Source organism: Symphalangus syndactylus, chromosome 6 (assembly GCF_028878055.3).
Source record: "Symphalangus syndactylus isolate Jambi chromosome 6, NHGRI_mSymSyn1-v2.1_pri, whole genome shotgun sequence".
Lineage (NCBI taxonomy): Eukaryota > Metazoa > Chordata > Mammalia > Primates > Hylobatidae > Symphalangus > Symphalangus syndactylus.
The window spans coordinates 141,504,910-141,523,413 of NC_072428.2; the positions used below are offsets into that span (position 1 = coordinate 141,504,910).

Consider the following 18,504-nt stretch of genomic DNA (forward strand, 5'->3'; position numbering starts at 1 on the left):
AAACTGTTGATTGGAACTATGCTTTAATTCTTAGTGTGGAGCACATCCCTCTGGAGCTGCACATCATGACTTTAATTGGTAAATGGACGTAAGATTAACTTACAAAACTATAAAAGGCATTTTCTTTAAAATTTCCTCTTAATTCTTCTGATTCCATCAAGGAGAAAGTCTCCATTGTTACTAGTGTATTTCCATCATACACTGATCCTCCCCTTTAAAAAGAAATAACAGATATCAAATTCAGTCTTCTGCAGAAAATGTATCTGGTTAGTCTTCAGTTACGTTATATTGATTCTGTTGTATTTCATTTTATGGTTACCTATGTGTAATTGGTCTCCCTGAGTTTCATTTATGATTGTAATTAAAAAAATTTTAAATAAATGTAATTAAAACAAATGAATCTGTTTAAAAATGTTAGGCATGTGATATTGCAGGTAGGGCATGGACATGGTGAAAAAATTTTGAAAGTCATTTGAGAATGATGGAACTTGGTGGGGACATCCCCTAGCAGTGACAGCATCTACTGCAGTCCTTCCTGTATTCCACACTCTCCTAGATAACCTGCCCCTGGGTTTGTGGTGGTCGGCACTGCTCACCACCCCTCCCGCTGTGGAGCCACTGGCTCGTGAGCTGGGCTGAGCTAGAACTTCACTTTTAGTATCTGTCTTCTTTCTCTGAAGCCCACACTGACCTGAAGCAATTAACAAAGAAAGAGAAGCAGCTTGTCTACATCCCGTCTGCAGTGGATGCAGACTGAATTCAAGGCTTGTGAGACTTTTTTTTCCAGGTTTCTAGTCATGTAAAGACTTACTGAATTGGCTGTGTGGAGTTATTCAAGGCAAAGCAATAAAGTGAAAATTCTGGGGTATTTTCAATATTAAGCCACTCAAAACATTGTACTGTTACAATGCATGTTTACTGTGAATTGACTTTTTTTAGACAGCAATCGTTATTTAGGTTTTTTCCCCTTATGATCTCTTCAGGTCCTCATTCAGATCTAGTTCAGGACGATCTGTCAGAAGCAAGCCAGTGTGCATGGAAGTCATTGTTTCAGGTTCACTGTGACCAGGTGTAGCCTTCATTTAAATTGGTGTTAATTGGAAAAAGTAACACTTTTAGAATTAAGAAAAGCTCTGAATCCATTTTCTCCTCGAAGCAATTGTGATTGATCTCACCTCACCCCCACTGATGTGCATGTGGGAGGTTCTGCCTTTCTGCATTCAGTGACTGCGGAGAGCTGCCTACATCCCCCCGCCTTCAGGCTGTTTACAGACACTGAACTGTGGGACTGATTCACGGGCATCATTGAAAACTGTCTGGGATATTGCTTTTATCACTAGTTGAAGTTGGATAGATAACATTTGGTGCTTTAAGTAGTTCATGTAAAATCTTGATACATTTCACAAGTGCACTTTTAGAAAAACAGTGATGCGACCTGATGATGACATTCTGAGTTTCTCAACTGCTCAGAAGAATCGTGGAGCTTGGCCAGGCGCAGTGGCTCACGCTTGTAATCCCAGCACTTTGGGAGGCCGAGGCGGGCGGATCACGAGGTCAGGAGATTGAGACCACGGTGAAACCCCGTCTCTACTAAAAATACAAAAAATTAGCTGGGTGTGGTGGCGGGCGCCTGTAGTCCCAGCTACTCGGAGAGGCTGAGGCAGGAGAATGGCGTGAACCCGGGAGGCGGAGCTTGCAGTGAGCCGAGATCGCACCACTGCACTCGAGCCTGGGCGACAGAGCGAGACTCCGTCTCAAAAAAAAAAAAAAAAAGAATCGTGGAGCTCTTAAAATTTGAAATTATTAAAAAAAAAAAACCTCAATTCTGCTCACATTTATCAAGAGGAGCTTAAAATGCAAGATAAAATGTTGATGATTTATATTTTGCTAACTAGAAGAAAGACGTAACCCACTGGCAGATGAGAGCCACTGAAGCTAAGAGGGTGGGGGCAGTAGAAAGGAAAGGTGGGAGATGGAAGAAACAGAAATGAGCAAGAGGCGTCCCCGACAGCGCCACCAGCTGCACCTCCCTCTCTGCGGGGAGAACTGCTGTGTGGCAGCCATCATCCATAGTTACAGTGCATATCCTAGTCACCAGTGAGAAGGCAGCTGTGTTCTCTGTACTCTGTTTACTGAAGCAGAGAGATGTATTCTAAGTGTGTGCTAAACTTCGAAATATTTTGATTAATTGTAATAAAAATACACACAACTGGCCACTGTCATGGCACCAAAACATCTTGAAATACTCAATATCTGGCCTTACAAAGAGTTGAGTTGTTACTGTGAGACTTTGACTCTGTTTACTGAAGAGATTCTGAATTGCCTGTCAGTTTTTTCAAGAGTCGCGCGTATGATTTGTATGGGCCCCTCAATTACAGCAGGACACTGCATGCAGCATTACTGGCTGAGGGACGTCCTTGTTGACCATCGGCAGTGAAGTGTAGTGGAGCAGTTAAGCCGTCTGGGGCTGGGAGGGTGGCAGTCGTGTTTCATACTGTGTCAGTGTGTCGTCCCATTGGACAGGTGGCTGTACCTAAATTGAGTGTTGTGACACTCTCCTGAGCCTCTGTTGTTTCCTCCCCAGGAGAAGTCCTTGTGTTCCTGGACAGCCACTGTGAAGTGAATGTGATGTGGCTGCAGCCCTTGCTGGCTGCCATCCGTGAGGACTGGCACACCGTGGTGTGCCCAGTGATTGACATCATCAGCGCCGACACGCTGGCCTACAGCTCGTCCCCTGTCGTCCGCGGAGGGTTCAACTGGGGGCTGCACTTCAAATGGGATCTTGTCCCCCTTTCTGAGCTAGGAGGAGCGGAGGGAGCCACTGCACCAATAAAGTAAGATCGCTCCTTTGTTTGAAAAATTCCTACCAGTGCTTCCTTAAAAGAGAAAAAAATGATATTAAAGATAATTCCTCCTTCTTTGTAAGGAGCAAAAGTGTTGGACTTAATTTGTACGTTAAAAAATTCTTGAGTATGTACTGAATTTTATGCAGTCTGCCAAGTCCTAAGGAAAGATTTATGAGTAAGACACTATGTGCGCCCTCAAGGACTTAGAGCCTGTGAGAGAAGCAGACAGACCAGGCCACCATTGCAGAGGAAGCCCTGGGAGGGCACCGTGTGGTGGTTGCTGTTTGGTATGTCAAACACCCTGGTGTATTTATTGTTTACTAACTTACCTTCAGTTCTTTGGTAGCCGGAGTGATGCTGTGAAAAACATTAATACGTAAGCCTTTTCTTTCATTAGGATTTTGAAGATGGATTCCTGCTAGTATAATTACTAAGTCATAGTATAGGAATTATTTTATGTTCTTACCTATGTTTCATCTTCTGTAATATAAAGCTGCTCTTCTTTCTTATTTTTGTTTTCTTTAAAAATTTCTTATGTAGATTGAATTCAAAGAGGTTTGCCTGTATTCTAACTTTTTAAAGAATACAACATTTGTTCTTGATATGCCAGAGTGTAATCAAAATTGGTACTTTCTCCAAACAATGCCAGGATCTCAGAACATTCACGTTTCAGTTATTCCTCCCCCAGTTTATTTGTTATTGTTGTTGTCCATATAATTTAAACCCCAGAAGCCATTTCTTACGTAGCAGTATTCCCACAGGCTTGCCCAAGTATCTCCGCTTTATGTTACCCTGTTCTTTCTGCAGCTGCAGGCTCTATCCGGGATTGCTCCCATCCTGGCTGAAGAACACTCTTAGTCATTCGTTTAGTTGGACATCCTAGTTTTTAGTCCTCTGTTTTTCCGAAAATGTCCTTGTGTTTCACCATTGTTTTGAAGAACATGTTTACTCAGTATCCAGTTCTAGGTTGGCAGTGGCAGACATGTATGTTCTTTCAGCCTTTGAAGGCATCATTCAAGAACCTTCTGGCATTCACCGTTTCAGACAGGAAGTCAGCATTGTTAGTCTTACTTTGCTTCCCTTAAGATAATCTCTTTTTTATTGGCTGCTTACATTTTTTTTGGTCTTGTTTTTAAAAAGTGTCTTTTGTATATGTATAAACATGGTTACTTTTTTGAAGTAACTAATTTGCTGCCGAATTCTGCCTTGTCTTTTTCTTTGAATATACTGAGCAGTGAAAGTCTTTGCTTGATAATTCCATATTTGAAACCCCTGCATATCTGTTTCTGGTGTATGTTGTTTCTCTCATTTTGCTTTCATGTGATTTTATATTCCCATTTGCTTGCTTATTTATTTGTTGCTTATTTATTTTTGCTTAGTATCAGACATATATGAAAAATTATAGAAATACATTCATATCTGGGATGATGTTTTTTCCCTGCAGAGATAATTTTGCTTCTCTTCTGCAGGCAGCTTGGGCCACTAGAATCCACAATCCCCTCTATCCAGTTTTAGGAATTGAGTGGACTGGAAGCTAGCTCCAGTCCCTGAGAGGACCAGTCTGTGGCTTTTGTCACTCCAGCACAGGGCTTCTCAGCCTTGGCACTACTGATATTTTGGGCCAGATAATTCTTTGTTGTAGGGGCCTTCTTGTGCATTTTAGGATTGGTAGCAGAATCCCTGACCTCAACCCAGATTCTAGGAGCACCCTGCCACACAAACACATCAAGATGTGACAGCTAAAAATGCTCCAAACTTTATGAAATATCTGCTGGGGACACAGTCATCCCAGTTGAGAGCCACTGGTCTAACTTGTGTGAGTCCAACTCCCAATGTGTGATGTTTGTCAGGTCTCTCCTTGGTGGACCTTAGAGCCCAGTTTCGATCCCCAAGGCTCTGTGAGATTGTCAGAAGGAATGACCGCATCAGGTGGCTTTCCATCAGAAATGGTTATAATAGGAAAATAACTTGTGAGACTTAGAAAAGTAGCCTTCATATGCCAGATACTAGCATATTATTAGCAATCTAGAAAATTCAATTGTACAGCCTGGCTCATTCTCTGATTCTGGATAAAATGATTCATAATCATTAATTCAATTTTTATTAGTTATGTTCCAAAACGACACTGATTATTTTAAACAAAAGTAGTAGGTAAGATAACTGACTATATGGAATGAGTACAGTAATTGTTTTCCTTTTTCTAGGTCACCAACAATGGCTGGAGGTTTGTTTGCCATGAACAGACAGTATTTCCATGAACTTGGACAGTATGATAGTGGCATGGATATCTGGGGAGGAGAAAATTTGGAAATATCATTTCGGGTAATTTAATTTTTTTGCATGCTCAATAACTGTGTAGTGGAATATGATTTTCATCCATGATCTCATATTTTCTTTATATTCTCCTTGATTATTATTTTTTTTGAGATAGGGTCTTTCTTGCTGCCCAGGCTAGAGTGCAGTGGTGTGATCATGGCTCACTGCAGCCTTGACCTCCTGGGCTCAAGCGATCCTCTTGCCTCAGCCTCCTGATTAGCTGGGACTACAGGCACGTGCCTGTAGTTTTTCTATTTTTTGTAGGGATGAGGGTCTCACTATGTTGCCCAGGCTGGTGTCGGACTCTTGCGCTCAAGTGATCCTCCTGTCTTGGCCTCCCAGAGTGCTCCATGACTATCTTTATTGACAAATTGTCCTTAATGAATGCTACTTTGTCAGAATCTGTGATGGATAATATCTGTTCAAAATGTCAAAAGTATACATGTTGATCCATTGGCTAGGAAAACAACAACAAAACGAAAAAGCATGTAAGAAGCCATGTATTTATTTTTCTGAGACAGGGTCTTGCTCTGCTGCCCAGGTTGGAGTAGAGTGGCATGAATACAGTGGCTCACTGCAGCCTCGAACTCCTGGGCTCAAGCGATCCTCCCACCTCTCAGCCTCCTAAGTAGCTGGGAGTACAGGTGCGTGCCACCACACCTGGCTAATTTTCTATTTTTTGTAGAGATGCGAGTCTCACTATGTTGCCCGGGCTTTTCTTGAACTCCTGGACTCAAGCAATCCTCCTGCCTTGGCTTCCCAAGGTGTTAGGATTACAGGCGTGAGCCACTGTGCCTAGTCTGTTTTTATGGATTTAGAGGTACAAGTGCATAGTGTGTGGTGGTAAAGTCTGGCTTTTAGTGCACTCATCACCGGAATAATGGACATTGTACCCAGTAGGTAGTACTTCATCCCTCACTGCCCTCCCACCTTTTAGAGTCTCCAGTATCTGTTATTCCACTCTCTGTGTGTGTATATATATATATATATATATGTATGTATTTTTTTAATTATAAAAGTATTGTAATGAATAGTTGGATATAAATTTAGAATGTCTTAATGTGCTAATTTAAAGGTTTTTTTGTTGGTTTATTTTATTGATACTACCAGATACATATAGTCAGGGTGACCAGACTTCCCTGAGGCCTAAGACCATCCTAGTTCATACCTTTTCTCTTGGAAAAATTAATAGCTTCCCATTGTACTTTCAGAAACAGCTCAGTTTGATGCTGCATTATACCGTCACCCCATGTATAGCTTACCAAGTCCTTTATGTATACAGGTACCCCTGTCCTGAGGAAGAAATCCACGTTGCATTATCTGTCTTCTCCAATTGCTAAGGTTTGAAAGGTGACAGCGTAGGTGGGGTCTGTGGCTCAGAGGACCATAGTGTAGACAGTCTTTGGAGAAGGCAGAAAGAGGGCAAGGGGAGAGCTGAGACTTCTTCCAAGCAAATATCCCAGTATTTCTCCCAGCCGTCTCCTAGTCCAGTTAGCAGAATCCCTGTCAGATAATACCATGATACTTGTTCATATGTCCTTCTGTATTTCTGCAAATGTATTGACTACAGTATTTTTAAAAAGCAGGTTTTGGCTGGGTCCGTGGTTGCTCACGCCTATAATCCCAGCACTTTGGGAGGCCAAGGAAGGCTGATCCTGAGGTCAGGAGTTCAAGACCAGCCTGGCCAACATGGTGAAACCCCTCTCTACTAAAAATACAAAAAAATTAGCTGGGCGTGGTGGTGGGTGCCTGTAATACCAGCTACTCGGGAGGCTGAAGCAGGAGAATCGCTTGAACCTGGGCAGCAGAGGTTGCAGTGAGCCACGCGCCACTGCACTCTAGCCGGGGGGTCAAGAGCGAGACTGTGTCTCAAAAAAAAAAAAAAAAAAAAAAAACAGGTTTTCATTCTGTTTTAGAATGTTAGGGTTAATGGCGTAATAGATTTTATTATGCTTCTTATTTTAGATTTTATTATTTAAAGTTCAGTCTCTTTTTTTTTAGATAAGGTAATCGAGTCCCACAAAAACAAACTTAACTCCAAAGTAATTCAGATAGTCAAAGACAGAATTTAGACCAGAGCTAAGGTCTTTTGAATCTTAATCTGGAGTTATTCTATAAATTTTATATTTAAAAATCTGTTTTCTAAAAAAGAATATGCATTGTATAAGCAAGTACCTGTGAAACTGAAATGACAGAACCAGGTAATAAGCACTTCTTGTTCTTAAGTGCCTAAGATCAAGTCTCTTGATCTGTTAAAGCAACAAAGTTGGGTAAGTGCAATTTCAGACTTATGTAGTAAATGCTCACTATAGCGTTGTTTTAGAATTTAGTTCCTTGTAATGTTAAAGACAGATAACTTTTAACAATGTGTACCTTCTCATTTTCTTCTATTTGAATATTTGTATCTAATAAGATATAAATAACTTGCCAAGTTTCATAAACATCTATTGAATAAAGATTAATTTCATTGAAAATTCATACATTGGTTTCACAACATGAGGCAACTGTTAACACCTGTTTTTGCTTCTGGCCAGATCTGGATGTGTGGTGGTAAGCTCTTCATCATCCCTTGCTCTAGAGTAGGACACATTTTCCGAAAAAGGCGACCATATGGATCTCCTGAAGGCCAGGACACCATGACACACAACTCTTTGAGGCTGGCACATGTCTGGTTGGATGAATACAAGGTGAGGTGAAATTTCTTGTTTAGAAGGATGAATGATAGGCCGGCAGTGACTGGCATAGTGATAACTTTGGTTGCTTTACTTTTCACTCTGGCATATTTCTCTTGGTTAACCTTCACCTTAGGGCCAACTCTTCCTAGTTTCCCCCAACCCCCTTCACCTAGTACTTCGCTTCTTTCTGGTTCTAATCTGACTCTTTTAATTTTGTAAGTGTCTACTCCATAAGAGGTAATGCAGCTAATGTTGAAAGAAATTCTGTCTTCAGTTTCTTTATTCCTTCTGGTCCCTCTATTGTGACGCCCAGAAAAGTTGGCTTTTTTTTTTTTTTTTTGAGACAGGGTCTTGCTTTGTCACCCAGGCAGGAGTGCAGTGCTGTGACCACGGCTCACTGCAGCCTCAGTCTCCTGGGCTCAAATGATCCTACTGCTTCAGCCTCCCAAGTAGCTGGGACTATAGGCATGTGCTACCATGCCTGGATAACTTTAAAAAAAAAAGTGTTTTTTTTGTTTGTTTGTTTTGTTTTTTAGAGATGGGATCTCACTATGTTGCCTAGGCTGGTCTTGAACTCTTGGGCTCAAACGATCCTCCTGCCTTGGCCTTCCAAAGTGCTGGGACTACGTGTGTGAGTCACTGTGCCAGGCCTGGCCTTTCCTTTTACTCATTGGACTTCGTTGTGACCCAATCCCATTTCTTCCCCTGTTAGAGGGCACATTAGAATTACTTCCCACTTTCTCTTCTGCCTTAGGTCACTTTATATATTTTCTTTGTAACGATTTGTTGAAGTATAATTCAAAAATTGATTTTGGAACATTTTATCACTGCAAAAAGAAGTCCATAGCCTTCGATCATCTCCCCAAAATCTCCCTCTCTGCCTCAGCCCTAGACAACCAATAAGCAACCACTAATCTACTCCTTGTCTCTACTTAATTTGCCTTTTCTGGATATTTCCTACAAATGGAATCATAAACTATGTGGTCTTTTCTGTCCGGCTTCTTCAGTTGAGCACGGTGTTTTGAGGTTCATCCGTGCCATTCCGTGTATGGGTCTGCATTCCTTTTTATTGCCGAATAATATTCCATTGTATGAAGAGACCACATTTTACTTTATCCACCAGCTGATTAACATTTAGGTTGTTTCCACTTTTTTTTTTTTTTTGAGACAGAGTCTCACTCTCACCCAGGCTGGAGTACAGTGGTGTGATTTTGGCTCACTGCAGCCTCCACCTCCCAGGATCAAGTGATCCTCCCACTTCGGCTCCCTAGGGACCACAGGTGCACGCCACCGTGCCCGACTAATTTTTGTTTTGGTGGAGATAGGGTTTCGCCATGTTACCCAGGCTGGTCTCAAATTCCTGAGCTCAAGCAATCCACCCTGCCTTAGCTTCCCAAAGTGCTGGGATTATAGGTGTGAGCCACCACGCCTGGCCTGTTTCCACTTTTGACTGTTAAGACAAATGCTGCTGTGAATTTTTTTTTTTTTTTTTTTTGAGACAAGAGTTTCACTCTTGTTGCCCAGGCTGAAGTGCAATGGCACAATCTCGGCTCACTGCAACCTCCACCTCCTGGGTTCAAGTGATTCTCCTGCCTCACCCTCAGCCTCCCGAGTAGCTGGGATTACAGGTGTGTGCCACCATGCCTGGCTAATTTTCTTTTTCTCAGTAGAGACAGGGTTTCACCATTTTGGTCAGGGTGGTCTTGAACTCGTGACCTCAGATGATCTGCCAGCCTTGGCCTCCCAAAGTGCTGGGATTACAGGCATGAGCCACCACGCCTGGCTGCTGCTGTGTTTGTGTATAGTTATTTTTGAACATTTGTTGTGCACCTCTTGTATGCCAGGCTCTGTGTTAGGTTTTGGGGGGATAAAAGATGAATAAGGGAGTGCACAGTAATTTTTCACGCCGTGAGGGAAATGTCAACAGAGACATGCAGCGTGTGCTGGAATGACAGGGACACAGTGGTGCACTGTGTTTGGGGGCAGTAGGGACTCCACAGTGCTTCTCCTATAGCACTGTTTATCTCCCCTCTCCCTCCTTGACCAGACTTTGAGGTCTAATTCCATGCTCATCTCTGAATCATCACTGGCTACCATAGTTCTCAACACATGGTCCCAGTCCTAGCCACTCTTTGAGGAGGTCTGCCAGTTTAAAGTAATTTTCATAGTCAGGTTAATACAGTATTTGCCTCTTTGACCCTGCTGACATTGCACTGAGTGTGTAAAATCAGGGGAGTAAAGTGGCTAGTGCCTTAGCATAAATCGAGGCATCAGCACCCAGTTATACTGTAGTCACCGCATTCTTCACCAGCCTCACTCAGAAGACAAAGGCCAGTTTCGTTTCCGAATATCATTGATATAATAATTTTAGTAAATCTCAATGTGCCTTTTTAGTATCCTGTGTGAGTACGCATGCTCACACAGAAAGCACTTCTGCTGCGTACTGAAGTACGGTGGTTGGTTCAAGGAAAAACACTTGTGCGTTGTTTGCGTTGTGGGCGGAGCTAGCCACTGCTCTCCAGGGACACTCTTTATACGTTAAGAATGACTGACTCACAAACCATAATTACTCATATTTGGGTAAAACGAACTAAATAATGAAAATGGAAACAACTGACAGTATTTGTTGCAAATGATAAAATTCAAGCCCTCAAGTGAAAATTAGAATTTTGAAAAACTTACATTTACCACCAGGAGCTTGACAGCTTCCTAGTACTTAAAATTTTTACTTGGCCAGGTGCAGTGGCTCATGCCTGTAATCCCAGCACTTCGTGAGGCCAAGGCAGGAGGATCACCTGAGGTCGGAAGTTTGAGACCAGCCTGACCAACATGGAGAAACCCCGTCTCTACTAAAAATACAAAATTAGCCGGGCGTGGTAGTGCGCACCTGTAGTCCCAGCTACTTGGGAGGCTGAGGCAGGAGAATCACTTGAACCTGGGAGGTGGAGGTTGTGGTGTGCCGAGATCATGCCATTGTACTCCAGCCTGGGCAACAAGAGTGAAACTCCATCTCAAAAAAAATTTACTGAGGAGATCAGTGGTCTTATATATAATTTTTTTATATTGTATAGTGAAATTTTTCAATATTTGGTAGAACAGTACAATCCAGTGGACTAGTATTTTCCAAATGACTAATGCACACTGTTATGAAAACGGGTGGAAGATCCATTCAGAGAGCAAGACAGACCAGGAGATTTTATTTATCTTTTTTTTTTTAATCAGAGTCTTACTCTGTCGCCCAGGCTATAGTACAGTGGCACAATCTCAGTTCACTGCAAACTCTACCTCCCAGGTTCAAGTGATACTGCAACGTCTACCTCCCAGGTTCAAGTGATTCTGCAGCCTCAGCCCCCAAGGAGCTGGGATTACAGGCATGCGCCACCACGCCCAACTAATTTTTGTATTTTTTCGTAGAGATGGGGTTTCACCATGTTGGCCAGGCTGGTCTCAAACTCCTGACCTTAAGTGATCCGCCCGCCTTGGCTTCCCAAAGTGCTGGGATTACAAGTGTGAGCCACTGTGCCCGGCCGATAGACCAGTACATTTTAATGCACCAGTGTAAAAATCTTAATATGATTTCATATTCCACATTGTAACTAAACTTCAAAAGTTATTGAATTTTGGAGTAGTATTAACCCCATAATTATATATAAGTTGTAACTTTAAAAATACATATATTTAACCAAACAACACACTGCAACAGGCTAAATGCAGATGTGAGAATTTAGCTGACTTGTTTTAAGCCAGCCAGCCAGCAAAAAGGTTTGCAAAAATATAAAGCAGTATCACTGTTCTCACTACATTTTGTGTTTGTAATGAGTTTTTAACTATTTTAAGGAATTAATAATTTGTAGGTTTCTCTGTTTTAATTTCTGTATGATAAATATGAACAGACACAGCCCACACACGCAGACCCTCCTGGGAGTTTTCCGTAATTTTTAAGAACATCGATTACTGAGACTCACGAGTTTGAGACCCACTGATCTCATATATACGCCTGTTTCATTGATTCTCAGATACAGTTTAAGGTACATGTTATTATCATTGTTAGTAATGGACTTAATCGTAAAAAATCTCTATATAATTGTATCATCATTTTTAACAAAAAATTCGATTTTCTTATTTTTTACTTTTTTTAAATTCAGGAGCAGTATTTTTCCTTAAGACCTGACCTGAAGACAAAAAGCTATGGAAATATCAGTGAGCGTGTGGAACTGAGAAAGAAGTTGGGCTGTAAATCATTTAAATGGTATTTGGATAATGTATACCCAGAGATGCAGATATCTGGGTCCCACGCCAAACCCCAACAACCCATTTTTGTCAATAGAGGGCCAAAACGACCCAAAGTCCTTCAACGTGGAAGGGTAAGAAAGCTGTCTTTTCCAAGTGTCTTATGAAAAGCGTTTGATGTGAAAAGTTTTGAGGTGTCCATAAGCTATGACAGGTGACACTGTGGACTTAACAGAGTCTAATGACAGACTTCAGCTTGCCTTTCATTATATTCTCTTTATGGGAACTTCCTCTACGCAAGTGTAGGACCTCAAGTGTAGATCCTTGCCTTGCCGGCATAGCTGCCTTCTGTGAGGATAAGTTATGTGACGCTTTCTAAGAGTGCAGAGGCATATGGGAATACACCCCAGACAGAGGCCATGGAAGTGTCAACTTCATGTGTCAGAGGCCAGGCCAACAAGTGGAGAAATGGGGCAGTGATCTGCTGTTTGCTCTTAACTCTGGGAACCAAGTCACAGATAGAGCAGAGGTAGTAGTGAGGGTCAGAGGGACATGGATTTCACGCCTGGTGTTCCCAGAAGTCATCTGAGATCAGCAGAAAGCACATTGATCAACCACATTTCCTTAGCTGTCTTTGTGTCTTAAACTCATTACAGTTATATAGTCACCGTTAAATTGTACGGGTCCGGCCATAAAATCATCCCTTTCTCCTGAGTCATCATCTCTTAGAGTTGGCTTCTAAAAGCTAACGGCAGATACTGTCTGTGTTGCCCAGTGTCCTTTCTTTTATGAAGAAGGCACTTCTCCCAGAACAGTGGCAACTCTCACTCAGTGGCTAGGAGGAAGCCTAGAGCTTTCCCGCTTCCTCTTCTCTCTACCCTATAAGAGAAAAACACCTAATACTAAACATCTTGATGCTGGGTGTTTTTAAGCAAGAGAGAGCAGTGTGTGCCCATGTAGTTGATCCCTTACCATTATTACTTCTTGCTGTTTGTCTCGCCCTCGCAGTTCTGTGATAGTTGTCACCTGTGTATCTCCAGTGTCGCATGCATATTGCATTTCACTGTGTACTTTTTTATACATGTTCTTATATCCCTGACTTCATTTGAAGGTTCTGTAGGGCAGGGATGACATTTTAATTTCCTTCATCTGCTATAGATTAGTAAACATGTATATGTAGCTAGAATTCCTAGCTGACACTGTCTGCATGTTAAAATTGCTAATAACTTTTGGAGTTATAACTTTTGTCTATCTTGATGCTCCTGTGTTCTGAGGCTAGAACTTAGGAATTAAAAATGCATATATTTTTATGAGCCTTGGAATTCATACCTCCGGAATAACCTTTCACATTTGGCCTGGAACCACCTCCAGGCTTGGGAGGCATCTCTGGGATTGCTTCCCACATTCTGAGCTGTCGAATGCCTTCTCTTACAGCTCTATCACCTCCAGACCAACAAATGCCTGGTGGCCCAGGGCCGCCCAAGTCAGAAGGGAGGCCTCGTGGTGCTTAAGGCCTGTGACTACAGTGACCCAAATCAGGTGAGTGACGCCTTGGGGCTCACAGCCAGTGCTTGCAAGGCGGCTTCCAGTGTAGGGAAGCTGCTGGCAGTCACTCCTGAGGACATCAGTGTCTACTATTCTGGCTTTTCTTAATCCATTTATGTGTAGTGTTCCATTATTGGAACACTAAGCTTATGGGGGTTAACTATATCCTAATGCTCAAGGTCATCGCCAGGGTCTGATTTTTCACCGAAAAAAATTGCAACCTCCGGCATAAATGGGTTAAAAGGATGAGAGTGGCCTTAGATGACACCTTAGTCAGCTACTTTCGTCTCCTTTGTATGTTTTTCCCACCTCGGCTCGTTGTCATGAAGCATTTTAGTTGTTTACACCATTATTTGTACTTTCTAATATTATAGGGAATAAATTGTGACTTACAAGCCATAGGAATTTGTTAGAAATGGCCAAGGGAAGCACTACAGAATTCCAGTTCATTCCATTCACATAATTTAATTTCAGCTTATGTATGTCTCCTAAATAATATTAAAACGGGCCTAAAAATCAGTAAATAACTTACTTCGGTTTAGAACAGTAATTTCAAACTTGTTTGTGTCTGATAAAATAGCATAATGTAACAGCAGTCTAATCTCATAAATTGTAGTGTCTCATTTCTATTTTAGTGGTGGGTTGGTGTCACTCAGAAATGAAAAAAAAAAAGCCACTTGGGCTTTTTGGTAAATAACGTATGCTGTGAAATTTCATCAAATGTTCTACCGGAAGAGTTCATGCCCACTGTCTCAGGTGATACATGTGTTGAAAATGTAGTTTAAAAGGGATTTCTGTATCCCAGCTGGGATTACAGGCCACAGCTCATGCCTGTAATCCCAGCACTTTGGGAGGATGAGGTGGGTGGATCACAAGGTCAGGAGTTCAAGACCAGCCTGACCAACATGGTGAAACCCCATCTCTACTAAAAATACAAAAAAAAATTAGCTGGGTGTGCTGGTGCGTGCCTGTAATCCCAGCTACTCAGGAGGCTGAGGCAGGAGAATTGGTTCAACCTGGGAGGCAGAGGTTGCAGAAAGCCAAGATTGTGCCACTGCACTCCAGCCTGGTGACAGAGTGAGACTCCATCTCAAAAAAAAAAAAAAGGGGATTTCTGTGCATCTTCTGGGTAGAAGAGGTGGCAATGTTGTGGAAGTATTAAAATTGCAGTGATGCAATTTCAGTGGTGTTAGTCACAGTGAGATGAGAGCTGAAATTTGTTCCAGAAAATATAAGTTGGGGTGATGGAGTTAGTTATCCTATTCTAAATGTACTGTGTTGTCACTGCATAGTTGTGCTAATTCTGTAGCCACTAGTCACATTTCAAGTGTACAATAGCTGCATGTGGCCAGTAGCTCCCTTATTGGACACACAGGCTATGAGACAATAGCAGTGTTGCAGAAAATTCTCTCACAGCTCCTTATGACTCTGACCGAGGGTCTTCATATTAGTGAACAGTGCACACATCCATTTGGGTTCTATAAGTTGAAGCAATGAGTAAATAGGAGAACAGAAGAGAATAGATTCCTTTTGAGCATAGTGATGGCGCATGTTGGAGAGTGAGTCGTTCATTGCATTTGCCATGTCACCCAGTTGTGTTCCTGAAGATAATCTGTGTATTCAGCCTGTGCACTTCCTGACTGCCCCCACCGAGGAGGAATCGATGAAAATGGCAGCCCTGTGCCCTTCTGTCTCCAGAGGGTCAGCCAGAGGCTTGTCGGGCTCCTCTATCACCTACACAGTCCAAGAATTAAGAGAGTTATGTAATTTTTAAACCCTAAAATTGGAAAAGAGTTAATTCAGTCAAATTCAGTGAACAAAATTCAGCCACTGCTTAGATTTCTTCCGAGAATAGCACCTCACTTTCTCCTGCCTTAGCTATCTGCAGTGGAATGAACCAAGTTGAAATCTGCTTCCCTGTAAGTCTAGTGCATTGGTCTGTTTCTGCTTTGAGACCTTACAGAATCAATATGTGGAAGAATATGCAAAGTGTTGTTCAGTCCTAAAATTTGTTATCTAAATTTTATTTTATTTTTCTTCTCTAGATCTGGATTTATAATGAAGAGCATGAATTGGTTTTAAATAGTCTCCTTTGTCTAGATATGTCAGAGACTCGCTCATCAGACCCGCCACGGCTCATGAAATGCCACGGGTCAGGAGGATCCCAGCAGTGGACCTTTGGGGTGAGGAGGGCTCGATGATGTTGGGAGAATGTGCAGAGGCCCACAAGGTTGAGTCAGGGCTGTGGCAGATGAACTCATTTTCTACCTTGGGGATGGATGGTCTTCTCAGTCTGCAGTACAGTGGTCCCCCCAAGTGGATGCCTGAAATCACAGGTAGTACAAACTCTGTATATACTGTATTTTTTTCTAGAGATACACCTGTGATAAAATTTATCAATTAGGCACAGTAAGAGGTTCACAACAATAACTCAAATGAAACGGAACAGTTAGAACAGCATACCATGTGCCGGGCGCGGTGGCTCACGCTTGTAATCCCAGCACTTTGGGAGGCTGAGGCGGGCGGATCACGAGGTCAGGAGATCGAGACCACGGTGAAACCCCGTCTCTACTAAAAATACAAAAAAAATAAGCCGGGCGTGGTGGCGGGCGCCTGTAGTCCCAGCTACTCGGGAGGCTGAGGCAGGAGAATGGCCTGAACCCAGGAGGCGGAGCTTGCAGTGAGCCAAGATTGCGCCACTGCACTCCAGCCTGGGTGACAGAGCGAGACTCCGTCTCAAAAAAAGAACAGCATACCATGGTTGCACAGTGGCTCCCGCCTGTAATCCCAGCACTGAGAAGGCTGAGCTGGGAGGATCGCCATAGCCCAACAGCCTGTTTGTTTTCTCTATAAAAACAAATCAATATACTATAATATAAATTGTGATTGCGGTCAGAAAATATCTTATTGTACTGTACTGCAGATAACAAACAGCAGAAAACTCATCTTTGGATAAGAGGGGACTGTTGTATCCCTTAATCTGAATTCTTAAATGCTCCATATCTCCTCTGGATTTCCATGTTTTGCCAGTAATTGGCAGTATTTTTTTCTTGCTACCTTTTTTTTTTTTTTTTTTTTTTTTCCAGAAAAACAATCGGCTATACCAGGTGTCGGTTGGACAGTGCCTGAGAGCGGTGGATCCCCTGGGTCAGAAGGGCTCTGTTGCCATGGCGATCTGCGATGGCTCCTCTTCACAGCAGTGGCATTTGGAAGGTTAAGGTGGATGCTGTGGCGGGAACGTTGCTTCATCAGGCGTTGCCTCCTGTGTGGAGTTTGGGGCTTTAGGAAAGCCTGGGTTGGGTACAGCAGAGCCATCTTGGAGAGGATGACAAGACAGTTCCCTGTCCTCCCGGAGATGCCTGGGTGTGTTAGCAGAGGTGACACGCGTCTGACAGAGATGGGAGCTCTGAGTGTCCACAGGTGAAGAAGTATGTTTCACCCAGACATTAAGGTCATTTTTGAGCTGCTGTTAAGGAATTTCTTGCTTACAGAGGCAAACCAGAATATCATTTTAACCCTAGAATTGGGCTTGTACAGAAAGATAAAACCCAGGAAAATGGATATTTCTATTCAGATTTATTTATGCCTCTTTTTAATCCCCTTTAATGATGCAGTGGTTTTTATCTGATCAGGAACTTGTCATGATTTCCTTTCTTAGACTTCATAGGAGATAGTGCTTTTAAAAGAAAAAAAAACTTCCATTATTTGTTTAGTATGTTGTAAGTAGATCATTTAAAAAAACTGAATCTATATTATGTTTAACTTCAGAAGGTGTCATTTATAAGACAGGATGGCAGTTAACTATTATAAAATTATTTTGATGAATGATGATACAATCTACATAATAAAGAATCCTTTTGATTATTTAGGATAGTCTGTCTTGTATTGGAGCCTCTGGTCTGAGGTGTGTTGCATGCTCTTGGATTCAGCTGATGACCCAGTAGGCTCGGTAGAGTCCTCTGCCTCTCAAGACGCGTCCCAGTTTCTTAGCTTGAGCTGTGTGACCTTAGATACTGGACATCAAAGCTGCCTGTGCGGCACCCAGGGAGAGCTGCTCAACAGGCAGTTGGATGTAGAGGTCAGACTCTTGGAAGATGTAGCTCAATTAGAGATAATACATTTGGGAATCACCTGCATATACTAAAAATTCTGAAATATAAGGTGAATTTTCCTCCCAAACCACATCTTAAGAGGAGAGATGGTCTCATACTGCAGGGGATACACTCAGATATTTTATCAGAACCACAAAACAGTTTAAGTGCCACATCCTAAATATTTTATCATCTGTGATTTGACTTCAAAGGCCAGGATGGTACATATGGAAAACAAGAACAGCAAGATGGTAGATTGAAATCCAACAATGTCAATAATCACATTAAGTGTAATGAACGTAAATGCCACAGTTAAAAGGCAGATTAGATAAAAATGCAAGATCCAACTATATGCTGCCTATAATGAATAGATTAAAAATAGAAGGATGGGAAGATATATGAAAGACATCTGAATAGATGGACAAAGTAGATTTCAGCACAGAGAATATTACTACAGATGATATAGAGGGTCATTTCATGAATAAAAGTTTCAACTTATCAAGAAGAAATAATCCCAGTTTATCAGTTTTTGTGGCCTTTATTTTGAAGTTCTATTAAAACTGCAAGAAGTACACCCATCCACAATTGTAGTAAGAGAGTTCAACAAACACACCTCTCAATAATTGGTAGAACAAGTAGACAGAAAAACAGTATAATGTAAAACCTTGAACAATACTGTCAACCATCTTAGCCTAATTGACACTACCCAACAAGAGAATGTTGGAACATTTACCAAGATAGACCATATTCTGGGATATTGAGCAAGGTGTGATAACATCATATAGAAATTCAAGTCATGCA

General features: G+C 42.0%; 1 protein-coding gene across 6 annotated transcripts in view; it reads left to right on the top strand.

Moving 5' to 3' along the window:
- Nucleotides 1-17,478, top strand: part of GALNT11 (polypeptide N-acetylgalactosaminyltransferase 11) — a 74,893-nt gene extending 57,415 nt beyond the window's left edge. For 3 of the 6 annotated variants that reach the window (XM_055284627.2, XM_063641747.1, XM_063641746.1), the window contains 7 exons: nt 2,585-2,834; nt 5,051-5,168; nt 7,697-7,849; nt 11,983-12,201; nt 13,502-13,606; nt 15,658-15,795; nt 16,699-17,478. In XM_055284627.2, coding sequence (XP_055140602.1) covers nt 2,585-2,834; nt 5,051-5,168; nt 7,697-7,849; nt 11,983-12,201; nt 13,502-13,606; nt 15,658-15,795; nt 16,699-16,830 — 1,115 coding nt within the window. In that variant the 3' untranslated portion in view covers nt 16,831-17,478. The remainder of the gene's footprint in view (nt 1-2,584; nt 2,835-5,050; nt 5,169-7,696; nt 7,850-11,982; nt 12,202-13,501; nt 13,607-15,657; nt 15,796-16,698) is intronic. The other 3 variants (XM_055284628.2, XM_063641748.1, XM_063641749.1) reach the window with 1 other exon arrangement.
- Nucleotides 17,479-18,504: the final 1,026 nt, after the last annotated feature.